Source organism: Ranitomeya variabilis, chromosome 7 (genome assembly GCF_051348905.1).
Source record: "Ranitomeya variabilis isolate aRanVar5 chromosome 7, aRanVar5.hap1, whole genome shotgun sequence".
Classification (NCBI taxonomy): Eukaryota; Metazoa; Chordata; class Amphibia; order Anura; family Dendrobatidae; genus Ranitomeya; species Ranitomeya variabilis.
This window is the reverse complement of record NC_135238.1, coordinates 3,769,713-3,783,776: the sequence shown is the minus strand read 5'-3', so window position 1 is coordinate 3,783,776 and position 14,064 is coordinate 3,769,713. Positions and strand designations below refer to the sequence as shown.

The following is a 14,064-nucleotide window of genomic DNA, read 5'->3' as shown; positions in this document are numbered from 1 at the left end:
CCAGAACCGGCGCCTCTACATAGATCCAGCTCCTCTACAGAGATCCAGCTCCTCTCACCAGAACCGGCTCCTCTACAGAGATCCAGCTTCTCTACAGAGATCCAGCTCCTCTACATAGATCCAGCTCCTCTACAGAGATCCAGCTCCTCTCACCAGAACCGGCTCCTCTACAGAGATCCAGCTCCTCTACAGAGATCCAGCTCCTCTACAGAGATCCAGCTCCTCTCACCAGAACTGGCTCCTCTACAGAGATCCAGCTCCTCTACACAGATCCAGCTCCTCTCACCAGAACCGGCGCCTCTACATAGATCCAGCTCCTCTACAGAGATCCAGCTCCTCTCACCAGAACCGGCGCCTCTACATAGATCCAGCTCCTCTACAGAGATCCAGCTCCTCTCACCAGAACCGGCGCCTCTACATAGATCCAGCTCCTCTACAGAGATCCAGCTCCTCTCACCAGAACCGGCTCCTCTACAGAGATCCAGCTTCTCTACACAGATCCAGCTCCTCTCACCAGAACCGGCTCCTCTACAGAGATCCAGCTTCTCTACACAGATCCAGCTCCTCTCACCAGAACCGGCTCCTCTACAGAGATCCAGCTTCTCTACACAGATCCAGCTCTTCTCACCAGAACCGGCTCCTCTACAGAGATCCAGCTCCTCTACAAAGAACCGGCTCCTCTACACAGATTCAGCTCCTCTACACAGAAGTGGGTCCTCTCACCAGAACCAGTTCCTCTCCCCAGGATCGGATCCTCTACATAGAATCAGCTCCTCTACACAGAACCGGCTGCTCCAGAACCAGCTATGGATTCTCGATCCATGAAGGATTATATCAAGAACTTCAGCCTAGATAACGGGGCTCTGGGTAATCAGGGATACTCGCGGGTTCTCCTGCAGCTCTTCGGTTACACTGGTCATGGGAAATCCTCCTTCATCAACTCCTGTAAGTACGTGGTGGATGATGGACCCTATGCGGCCCATGCTAAGGTGGCCGGGTCAGCGGAGAAGCCTGAGACCATGATAAGGAATGCGTATGAGCTGACGGAGACCATCACCTTGGTGGACAACCGAGGATGTGCCAAAATGAACAAGAATGAGACCGGGGAGATCTACGCTCAGCTGGGTGAGTACCGGAGATGATTTTCTATCATGATGCAATGCAGATGATAAATTGGTTCCATTATTATACAGACAAATTCCTGAAATGCCCCAATAATGTAAAGTGCAAACGGAAATGGTTCCAATTTTCGGAGCCCTGATGTCTTGAAGGCGCGGAGCAGGAGCAGGCACCGATCAGGTCCTATCACCGTCCTAGATGTGGTCCTACAAGACTGCCCAGTTTTTTGTTTTTGTGCCTTTGTTTTTTCCTTCCCTTGTTACAAGTCTTACAGATTGTTAGTTTCTTTCTATGTAGCCGTATGAGGGTTGTGGGAAGTTTTGAGTGACGCCCTTAACTTTACCAAAGTCAAATAACGGACTGGAAAATAAGCAAAAAAATTCAAATTCATCAAACGCAAAAAAACAACGTGAATCCACCTTGTTGTTTGTTTTTGCTGTTATGGAGTTATTGGAAATTCGGGCATTTTTAACATTTATCATTTATGATTTGTAAGGGTTAAATCATTTTTTGCTTTGTTAGGTCAGGCTTGCAGATGCGGTGATAGCCAATATATTTATGTTTTTTTATTTTTTAAACTCCTTCATTTTTAATGTGGTTAGTTGGGAGGGATCAGTGTTTTTATGCTTTTTCATTGTTTTAACATGTGTAAAGATATATATTTTTTACATGACCCTTGGGGAACTTGAGCCTGTGCTCACTGATCACTATTTGTCGCACTATTATTTCAGTATCTGGTAAAATCACAGTCCCCCGAGAAGCTCAGTCTGTGGATGAGACTGACAGGATAACGGACATGGCAGTCATGTGGCCCCTTACCGGGCTCCCAGCTGTCAAGTCAAGCTATCAGCACCCAATAATCCCATCGCAGGAGGGCCCCGAAACAGCAAACACCTCACATGATGATGTCAGAGATGGTCAGCAGCATTTCAGAGGATACCAGCCGCGATCTGAGCGAGCACCGATTGCTGCTATTACAGGCCGATGCCGGCTGTGTATCATCCTCTGGAGCCAGCTCCATACACCCACACCCAGTGTGTGAGACGCCGTAATTTATAGAGAGATTTTATGATTGCTCACAGGTTTTTATCTCTTTCCATAAACCAAAAAATCCTATTTGCTTTTGCAGCAGCTGCCTGACATTGAGCAATGGAGAAATGTTGTTTTAGCTACATTGTAACCTGTGTGTCCAGGTCCATGGCCGAGTTCAGCTTGAATATCGTATGCCCCTAATATGCAACTCTCTGGACCCCACATAATATGCAGAGGCAGAACAGTATGGCAGAAGACACCACAGCCAGAGAAGAAGAGAAGACGTTTGGTGAGTGACTCCATGACATTTACCAGATGTCTCTTCTCCACGATCCAGGGAACTTTCTGCCTTTGGGCTGTGAAGTCAGATGGCGCCCTGACTATGAAGACATGGTGAACATAGTGCTGACCGCAGACTTAGTGGATCGCTCAGCAGATTTCATCGTTCCTGTGTTCGTCTACAGGTGAGGCCTCCACATTTATATCTGCAGATGTTCTACAGTACAAGGAGATGAAATATCTCTGAGAGCCTCTGCTCCAGGACATCTCCAGAGGTAATCATGGTGTCATCTCCGTTATCTCACAGTGCGAACACACAGATCGCCTCCGCAGAAGAAAGCGAGCTGAAGGAAATCCTCACTAAGGCCAAAAAAATAACAGGTAACGACAGAACCAGATTATATCCATATGTGTCATATAGTATCAATATATATAATAACATACAGTGCCTAGAATAACCGTGCCATACACATATCTGAGCGTGACCTCCTGGGGTCAGGTAATATCTCATATCACCAACACAATTGGAAAAGAATTAATAAATAGAATTCTCTGCCTTCTACATTACTCTGTGCTCCTCCTCCTCCTAGACCTGTCCTCTGCCTTCTACATTACTCTGTGCTTCTCTTCCTAGATCTGTCCTCTGCCTTCTACATTAATCTTTGATCCTCCTCCTAGACCTGTCCTCTGCCTTCTATATTACTCTGTGCTCCTCCTTCTAGACCTGTCCTCTGCCTTCTACATTAATCTTTGATCCTACTCCTAGACCTGTCCTCTGCCTTCTACATTACTCTGTTCTCCTCATAGACCTGTCCTCTGCCTTCTACATTACTCTGTGCTCCTCCCTATACCTGTCCTCTGCCCTCTACATTACTCTGTGCTCCTCCTCCTAGACCTGTCGTCTGCCTTCTACATTACTCTATCCTCCTCCTAGACCTGTCCTCTGCCTTCCACATTACTCTGTGCTCCTCCTCCTAGTCCTGTCCTCTGCCTTCTATATTACTCTGTGCTCCTCCTCCTAGTCCTGTCCTCTGCCTTCTATATTACTCTGTGCTCCTCCTCCTAGTCCTGTCCTCTGCCTTCTATATTACTCTGTGCTCTTCCTCCTAGACCTGTCCTCTGCCTTCCATATTACTCTGTGCTCCTCTTCCTAGTCCTGTCCTCTGCCTTCTATATTACTCTGTGCTCCTCCTCTCAGACCTGTCCTCTGCCTTCTACATTACTCTGTGCTCCTCCTTCTAGACCTGTCCTCTGCCTTCTATATTACTCTGTGCTCCTCCTCCTAGACCTGTCCTCTGCCTTCTACATTACTCTGTGCTCCTCCTTCTAGACCTGTCCTCTGCCTTCTACATTACTCTGTGCTCCTCCTCCTAGACCTGTCCTCTGCCTTCTACATTACTCTGTGCTGCTCCTCCTAGTCCTGTCCTTCGCCTTCTATATTATTCTGTGCTCCTCCTCCTAGTCCTGTCCTCTGCCTTCTATATTACTCTGTGCTCCTCCTCCTAGACCTGTCCTCTGCCTTCTACATTACTCTGTGCTCCTCCTTCTAGACCTGTCCTCTGCCTTCTATATTACTCTGTGCTCCTCCTCCTAGACCTGTCCTCTGCCTTCTACATTACTCTGTGCTTCTCTTCCTAGATCTGTCCTCTGCCTTCTACATTAATCTTTGATCCTCCTCCTAGACCTGTCCTCTGCCTTCTATATTACTCTGTGCTCCTCCTTCTAGACCTGTCCTCTGCCTTCTACATTAATCTTTGATCCTACTCCTAGACCTGTCCTCTGCCTTCTACATTACTCTGTTCTCCTCATAGACCTGTCCTCTGCCTTCTACATTACTCTGTGCTCCTCCCTATACCTGTCCTCTGCCCTCTACATTACTCTGTGCTCCTCCTCCTAGACCTGTCGTCTGCCTTCTACATTACTCTATCCTCCTCCTAGACCTGTCCTCTGCCTTCCACATTACTCTGTGCTCCTCCTCCTAGTCCTGTCCTCTGCCTTCTATATTACTCTGTGCTCCTCCTCCTAGTCCTGTCCTCTGCCTTCTATATTACTCTGTGCTCCTCCTCCTAGTCCTGTCCTCTGCCTTCTATATTACTCTGTGCTCCTCCTCCTAGACCTGTCCTCTGCCTTCCATATTACTCTGTGCTCCTCTTCCTAGTCCTGTCCTCTGCCTTCTATATTACTCTGTGCTCCTCCTCTCAGACCTGTCCTCTGCCTTCTACATTACTCTGTGCTCCTCCTTCTAGACCTGTCCTCTGCCTTCTATATTACTCTGTGCTCCTCCTCCTAGACCTGTCCTCTGCCTTCTACATTACTCTGTGCTCCTCCTTCTAGACCTGTCCTCTGCCTTCTACATTACTCTGTGCTCCTCCTCCTAGACCTGTCCTCTGCCTTCTACATTACTCTGTGCTGCTCCTCCTAGTCCTGTCCTTCGCCTTCTATATTATTCTGTGCTCCTCCTCCTAGTCCTGTCCTCTGCCTTCTATATTACTCTGTGCTCCTCCTCCTAGACCTGTCCTCTGCCTTCTACATTACTCTGTGCTCCTCCTTCTAGACCTGTCCTCTGCCTTCTATATTACTCTGTGCTCCTCCTCCTAGTCCTGTCCTCTGCCTTCTATATTACTCTGTGCTCCTCCTCCTAGACCTGTCCTATGCCTTCCACATTACTCTGTGCTCCTCCTTCTAGACCTGTCCTCTGCCTTCTACATTACTCTGTGCTCCTCCTCCTAGACCTGTCCTCTACCTTCTACATTACTTTGTGCTCCTCCTCCTAGACCTGTCCTCTGCCTCCTACATTACTCTGTGCTCGTTCTAGACCTGTCCTCTGCCTTCTATACATCACTCTGTGCTCCTCCTCCTAGACCTGTCCTCTGCCTTCTACATCACTCTGTGCTCCTCCTCCTAGACCTGTCCTCTACCTTCTACATTACTCTGTGCTCCTCCTTTTAGACCTGTCCTCTGCCTTCTACATTACTCTGTGCTCCTCCTCCTAGACCTGTCCTCTGCCTTCTACATTACTCTGTGCTCCTTCTACTTCTAGACCTATCCTCTGCCTTCTATATTACTCTGTGCTCCTCCTCCTAGTCCTGTCCTCTGCCTTCTATATTACTCTGTGCTCCTCCTCCTAGACCTGTTCTCTGCCTTCTACATTACTCTGTGTTCCTCCTCCTAGACCTGTCCTCTGCCTTCTACATTACTCTGTGCTCCTCCTCCTAGACCTGTCCTCTGCCTTCTACATCACTCTGTGCTCCTCCTCCTAGACCTGTCCTCTGCCTTCTACATCACTCTGTGCTCCTCCTCCTATACATGTCCTCTACCTTCTACATTACTCTGTGCTCCTCCTCCTAGACCTGTCCTCTGCCTCCTACATTACTCTGTGCTCCTCCTCCTAGTTCTGTCCTCTACCTTCTACATCACTCTGTGCTCCTCCTCCTAGACCTGTCCTCTGCCTTCTACATCACTCTGTGCTCCTCCTTCTAGATGTCTCCTCTGCCTTCTACATTACTCTGTGCTCCTCCTCCTAGACCTGTCCTCTGCCTCCTACATTACTCTGTGCTCCTCCTCCTAGTTCTGTCCTCTACCTTCTACATCACTCTGTGCTCCTCCTTTTAGACCTGTCCTCTGCCTTCTACATTACTCTGTGCTCCTCCTTCTAGACATGTCCTCTGCCTTCTACATTACTCTGTGCTTCTTCTACTTCTAGACCTGTCCTCTGCCTTCTACATTACTCTGTGCTCCTCCTCCTAGTCCTGTCCTCCGCCTTCTATATTATTCTGTGCTCCTCCTCCTAGTCCTGTCCTCTGCCTTCTATATTACTCTGTGCTCCTCCTCCTAGACCTGTCCTCTGCCTTCTACATTACTCTGTGCTCCTCCTTCTAGACATGTCCTCTGCCTTCTATATTACTCTGTGCTCCTCCTCCTAGTCCTGTCCTCTGCCTTCTATATTACTCTGTGCTCCTCCTCCTAGACCTGTCCTCTGCCTTCTACATTACTCTGTGCTCCTCCTTCTAGACCTGTCCTCTGCCTTCTATATTACTCTGTGCTCCTCCTCCTAGACCTGTCCTATGCCTTCTACATTACTCTGTGCTCCTCCTTCTAGACCTGTCCTCTGCCTTCTACATTACTCTGTGCTCCTCCTCCTAGACCTGTCCTCTACCTTCTACATTACTTTGTGCTCCTCCTCCTAGACCTGTCCTCTGCCTCCTACATTACTCTGTGCTCCTTCTAGACCTGTCCTCTGCCTTCTATACATCACTCTGTGCTCCTCTTCCTAGTCCTGTCCTCTGCCTTCTACATCACTCTGTGCTCCTCCTCCTAGACCTGTCCTCTACCTTCTACATTACTCTGTGCTCCTCCTTTTAGACCTGTCCTCTGCCTTCTACATTACTCTGTGCTCCTCCTTCTAGACCTGTCCTCTGCCTTCTACATTACTCTGTGCTCCTTCTACTTCTAGACCTGTCATCTGCCTTCTACATTACTCTGTGTTCCTCCTCCTAGACCTGTCCTCTGCCTTCTACATTACTCTGTGCTCCTCCTCCTAGACCTGTCCTCTGCCTTCTACATCACTCTGTGCTCCTCCTCCTAGACCTGTCCTCTGCCTTCTACATCACTCTGTGCTCCTCCTCCTAGACATGTCCTCTGCCTTCTACATTACTCTGTGCTCCTCCTTCTAGACCTGTCCTCTGCCTTCTACATCACTCTGTGCTCCTCCTCCTAGACCTGTCCTCTGCCTTCTACATCACTCTGTGCTCCTCCTCCTAGACCTGTCCTCTGCCTTCTACATCACTCTGTGCTCCTCCTCCTAGACCTGTCCTCTGCCTTCTACATCACTCTGTGCTCCTCCTCCTAGACATGTCCTCTGCCTTCTACATTACTCTGTGCTCCTCCTTCTAGATGTCTCCTCTGCCTCTTCTGCTTCTCATACATAGAAATCATAATTCTCCACAGCAGAAGTTCTATTTGCCCTCTCCCAAAAAACCTAATATAGCCCCACATAGCCTTCCAAACAATATAATAGCCCCCACATATCCCTGCAAACAGTATAATGGTCCCCATATAGCCCTCAGACTAACCAAAAAACCTTGTACCCTATCGAATACTAGATAAAACTACATTTTTATTGTTCACTTTAAAATTGAACACACAATCACCATACAAACAACCGTGCTTGACTAGAACTATCCCTCACACTGTTGATGCTCTAAATCCCCCCTGCCTATACAGCGGAGGTTGGCACCCTAAAATTTATTCGAGATAGGCGCCCCCGCTCGACAGCGGCTGTCCCTCCTACTCCTGTTTAAACACTATAAATAGTGTGATACAATTATACTCCAATCTACCACGACAGGAAAACAGCTATAGAGAGGTATTATTTGTGGATTATGCACTTTTTTTGCACTTTAGTTAATTCTGTCTTTCACTCTACCTCACACTGTCTCAATGATTGCTATAGATGACTAATTTATAAAGCATTCACTGTCCCTTTCATTTTTCCTGTCGTGGTAGATTGGAGTATAATTGTATCAATTTTTAAAGTGAACAATAAAAATGTAGTTTTATCTAGTATTCGATAGGGTACAAGGTTTTTTGGTTAGTCTTTTTGATTTTGAACCTTGGTTTGTTCATCCAAATTTTCTTGTTGAGTCCCCAGATAGCCCTCCAAACAGTATTATGGGCACCATGTAGTCCTCCATACAGTATTATGGACACCACATAGTCCTCCATACACTATAATGGGCATCATATGGTTCTCTATACAGTATAATGGACACCACATAGTTCTCCATACAGTATTATGGGCACCACATGGTCCTCCTTACAGTATAATGAGCACCACATGGTCCTCTTTACAGTATTATGGGCACCACATGGTCCTCCTTACAGTATGAGCACCACATGGTCCTCCATACAGTATTATGGGCAAAACATGGTCCTCCATACAGTATTATGGGCACCACATAGTCCTCCATACAGTATTATGGACACCACATAGTTCTCCATACAGTATTATGGGCACTACATGGTCCTCCTTATAGTATTATGGGCACCACATGGTCCTCCATACAGTATTATGGGCACCACATAGTCCTCCGTACAATATTATGGACACCACGTAGTTCTCCATGCAGTATTATGGGCACTACATGGTCCTCCATACAGCATTAGGGACGTCAGATAGTCCTCATACAGTATAATGGGGACCACATGGTCCTCCTTACAGTATAATGGGCACCACCTGGTCCTCCATACAGTATTATCTGCACCACATTGTCTGCCATATAGTATTATAGGCACAACATGGTCCTCTTTACAGTATTATGGGCACCACATGGTCCTCCTTACAGTATTATGGGCACCACATGGTCCTCCTTACAGTATAATGAGCACCACATGGTCCTCTTTACAGTATTATGGGCACCACATGGTCCTCCTTACAGTATAATGAGCACCACATGGTCCTCCTTAGAGTATTATGGGCAAAACATGGTCCTCCATACAGTATTATGGGCACCACATGGTCCTCCATACAGTATTATGGGCACCACATAGTCCTCCGTACAATATTATGGACACCACGTAGTTCTCCATGCAGTATTATGGGCACTACATGGTCCTCCATACAGCATTATGGACATCAGATAGTCCTCATACAGTATAATGGGGACCACATGGTCCTCCTTACAGTATAATGGGCACCACTTGGTCCTCCATACAGTATTATCTGCACCACATTGTCTGCCATATAGTATTATATGCACAACATGGTCCTCTTTACAGTATTATGGGCACCACATGGTCCTCCTTACAGTATTATGGGCACCACATGGTCCTCCTTACAGTATAATGAGCACCACATGGTCCTCTTTACAGTATTATGGGCACCACATGGTCCTCCTTACAGTATAATGAGCACCACATGGTCCTCCTTAGAGTATTATGGGCAAAACATGGTCCTCCATACAGTATTATGGGCACCACATAGTCCTCCATACAGTATTATGGACACCACATAGTTCTCCATACAGTATTATGGGCACTACATGGTCCTCCTTACAGTGTTATGGGCACTACATGGTCCTCCATACAGTATTATGGGCACCATATAGTCCTCCATACAATATTATGGACACCACATAGTTCTCCATGCAGTATAATGGGCACTACATGGTCCTCCATACAGCATTATGGACATCAGATGGTCCTCATACAGTATAATGGGGACCACATGGTCCTCCGTACAGTATAATGGGCCCCATATAGTTTTCCATACATAAAAAATAAATAAATAAATACTCACATCTCCCGTTTCCCTCTGCTCCAGTCTCTACAGCTCGTCTTCTGACCCTCTGCACTGCTCGGCACAGAGGTCACGCTGTAGTAATGTCATCGTACCCTCAGTTCTGAGACGTGACCAACCTCAGATGCAGAGGGAAATTATGAGAGTGATGGGAGGAGGCGGGTCAGCTGACGGCTCCCTCTCCCATCAATGTTTCAACTGTATTGGCATTCAGGATCAGGATGCTGATACAGTTGACGTTACGATGCCAGTTGGGGGCCTAGTGCCAGCGTTTTAATTTCAAACCTGTCCTCTGTCTAGACCGGTCTACAACCTTCTACATTATATCTTTCTTTTTCTAAATCTGTCCTCTGCCTTCCTCATTGCTTTGTGCTCCTCATTCTCTACTTGCCCTCTGTCTTGGTCATGGTCATCTCTTACCTTTTGTTTGTGATGACAGACTTGGCCTATCTTTTGCATCTTCTCAAGTGTCACCTGGCTGAGAGTTTAGCCTCTACTACTTACACATCACCTCTCCTTCTTGCCCTCTGTGTTGATGTCCATCAAAGCTTTGAGACCCTTAATCTTCTTTATTCAAATGCTTTTCCTGAAACCAGTCATCGGCACAGCTTTCAGTACCACTTTTATGCACATACTGTCTGGCCCAGATGTCACCATTCTGCTTTACAGATTTCCAAACTATCAAGATATATTCACCTTCTTCTCTTCTCGATTTATAAAACGCTTTATAGATTACACCAAATACATGATCTTTCCACCATTTCAATCACTTCCTTGCCAGTCCTATCAAGAACAATGAATGACTCCACACGTTGCCCAGTCTGACAAGTCCCCTGACTCTATATAACCTTATAGTCCGCACCGTATTTCAACCCACTCATCCAACCATCACCACCCACTGTCGCCTCCAACTTAAAAACATGTCTTAGATCTTTAGTTTCTCCAACATCAAGCCAACTTGTCAGCATCAATGCTGGTACACATCCCCACCTGGATCATTGCAGCTTCCTTCCTAAGCTTTTTTTTGCAACCTCCCATCTTTCAATCTTACTGCCCCTTCCTATAGTACGTAGAATAATACTGCTGTAGTCTCACGGTTATAGCAGCCCAAATATGATCCTGGCCACCTTAGATGCTGACAGTCACAGAGAGAAGGACAACCATGAGACCTGAACGCCACTATTTCTGAGAAAGAGACAACGGCCCTGTGATTAGCGGTCAGATTCTGGATGCCTAACATCTATGACTGGTCTCATCTGGGAATCTAAATATCTTAAATCATCTGTCCGCTGTGTGTTCCATACAAAGTGACTTGTATTTTCTCCTCCATGTTTGGTTTATTGAATCATTTCCATCCTGTGGTTCACCTCCTAGTTGGCCATGTTCCTATCACAGAGAGAGGAAAGGAGACAGGGACACTCTCTGCAGTCTCCAACCATAGCTCCATGGCTGGAGAATGGTGGATAGATCGAGCTACTGCCTGGATCTGCGTTGAGGGAAGGAACCAGGCCAGAGCTGAGGGACAGGACCATAGACCTCTGATGAATAGGTCTAAGACATAGAGCCATTAAGTATGAGCAATAACCTGGATTACATATACAATATGCACCATTATCTCCTAGGACTCTTCCCCACTGTGGTCATCACCCGTAAGCTGAGTGAGCATCTCCCAGACATTCAGGAGAAGTTCAGGAGGATGGGAGTGGACAACATATTCCCCGTGGACAATTACACAGTGGAGGATCACGAGAAATCTCGGGGGAAACATGAGGGGATCCTAAAGTGTCTGTACGAGATCATGAGAGATGTGGATTTCCGGATGGAGGAGACACGAAATCCCGGCAAAGAGAAGATGGAGAGGAAGAAAATCTTACTAGAATTTGCCCATTATAGAGGCCTAGAGAAAGTACAGAACAAATTGGACACAGAAATTGCCAAGTGGGAAGATTTAAAAAAGTGGATAACAGGGAGCAGAGATCCCATCAATAGGATAGCTTTATTGAGACAGATGGGGGTGAACGTAAATCCATTTAGTTTTTTTAGAAAATTTTTGGAGTAGTTTGAGTAGACTGCCATAAAGTGTCTTATAGAGAGGTGCTATCCTATATACAGGTCCTTCTCAAAAAATTAGCATATAGTGTTAAATTTCATTATTTACCATAATGTAATGATTACAATTAAACTTTCATATATTATAGATTCATTATCCACCAACTGAAATTTGTCAGGTCTTTTATTGTTTTAATACTGATGATTTTGGCATACAACTCCTGATAACCCAAAAAACCTGTCTCAATAAATTAGCATATCAAGAAAAGGTCCTCTAAACGACCTATTACCCTAATCTTCTGAATCAACTAATTAACTCTAAACACATGCAAAAGATACCTGAGGCTTTTAAAAACTCCCTGCCTGGTTCATTACTCAAAACCCTCATCATGGGTAAGACTAGCGACCTGACAGATGTCAAGAAGGCCATCATTGACACCCTCAAGCAAGAGGTTAAGACCCAAAAAGAAATTTCTCAACAAATAGGCTGTTCCCAGAGTGCTGTATCAAGGCACCTCAATGGTAAGTCTGTTGGAAGGAAACAATGTGGCAGAAAACGCTGTACAACGAGAAGAGGTGACTGGACCCTGAGGAAGATTGTGGAGAAGGACCGATTCCAGACCTTGGGGAACCTGAGGAAGCAGTGGACTGAGTCTGGTGTGGAAACATCCAGAGCCACCGTGCACAGGCGTGTGCAGGAAATGGGCTACAGGTGCCGCATTCCCCAGGTAAAGCCACTTTTGAACCATAAACAGCGGCACTGGACTGTTGCTAAGTGGTCCCAAGTACTTTTTTCTGATGAAAGCAAATTTTGCATGTCATTCGGAAATCAAGGTGCCAGAGTCTGGAGGAAGACTGGGGAGAAGGAAATGCCAAGATGCCTGAAGTCCAGTGTCAAGTACCCACAGTCAGTGATGGTGTGGGGTGCCATGTCAGCTGCTGGTGTTGGTCCACTGTGTTTCATCAAGGGCAGGGTCAATGCAGCTAGCTATCAGGAGATTTTGGAGCACTTCATGCTTCCATTGGCTGAAATGCTTTATGGAGATGAAGATTTCATTTTTCAGCACGACCTGGCACCTGCTCACAGTGCCAAAACCACTGGTAAATGGTTTACTGACCATGGTATTACTGTGCTCAATTGGCCTGCCAACTCTCCTGACCTGAACCCCATAGAGAATCTGTGGGATATTGTGAAGAGAAAGTTGAGAGACGCAAGACCCAACACTCTGGATGAGCTTAAGGCCGCTATTGAAGCATCCTGGGCCTCCATAACATCTCAGCAGTGTCACAGGCTGATTGCCTCCATGCCACGCCGCATTGAAGCAGTCATTTCTGCCAAAGGATTCCCGACCAAGTATTGAGTGCATAACTGAACATTATTATTTGATGGGTTTTTGGTTTGTTATTAAAAAACACTTTTATTTGATTGGACGGGTGAAATATGCTAATTTATTGAGACAGGTTTTTTGGGTTATCAGGAGTTGTATGCCAAAATCATCAGTATTAAAACAATAAAAGACCTGACAAATTTCAGTTGGTGGATAATGAATCTATAATATATGAAAGTTTAATTGTAATCATTACATTATGGTAAATAATGAAATTTAACACTATATGCTAATTTTTTGAGAAGGACCTGTAGAGGACGATCTATCAACTCATAAAATGTCAACATTTCAATACCAGAGACCTACATGATATTATATATGAGAACCTGTAATGTACGAAAATACACCAGCGCTGCCTGGCTAGAATCACTGAGCTGCAGGAACCAAGACAGCAAGGGGCTGATACTGTCAGTGGGGAAATACAATAAATAAAAACAAATGGATCCGCGCTAAAGTGATAAACAAATAATCAAGGATATAGATGATAATATATAATATAGTCCCTAAAAAATACTGGGCTGTGTACCTATCCAATGTATAGATGAAAAACGAGACCACAAGGGTGTGGATGTGAGGCCCCCCAACACCACACATAAACCGCTATAGGGCAACCTAGATGCGATACAGAAGTGGACCTGAAACAACGCTGGAAATGTGCCCAGAAAATCTGTACCGATGACACTGCAGACTCACCGTGATGTAGTGGCAACTCAGTGTAGAGTGAAGGATGCGGTCCGGATTGGGTGGCGGGATGGGTCCGGTAGGTGTGCAGGCAGGCGGGCAGGCGAGCAGGAAAGGAAACCGCAGAGTGGCATGTGCTGCGGAGGCTGCGTAGAGCCAGGGACAGCTCCGGCCGGTAGCGTCCCTGGATACGAGCGCGAAAGAACAGGGGGGAGGAGC

General features: G+C 46.2%; 1 protein-coding gene across 1 annotated transcript; it reads left to right on the top strand.

Annotated features, from left to right (window-relative positions):
- The first annotated feature begins 285 nt into the window (after positions 1–285).
- On the top strand, positions 286–13,633 carry LOC143785033 (uncharacterized). Its single transcript, XM_077273689.1, has 5 exons — positions 286–1,125; positions 2,489–2,615; positions 2,738–2,811; positions 11,350–11,839; positions 13,421–13,633. The coding sequence occupies exons 1-4, from the start codon at positions 807–809 to the stop codon at positions 11,784–11,786; spliced, it is 957 nt and encodes a 318-aa protein (XP_077129804.1). The 5' UTR covers positions 286–806; the 3' UTR covers positions 11,787–11,839; positions 13,421–13,633.
- Positions 13,634–14,064: the final 431 nt, after the last annotated feature.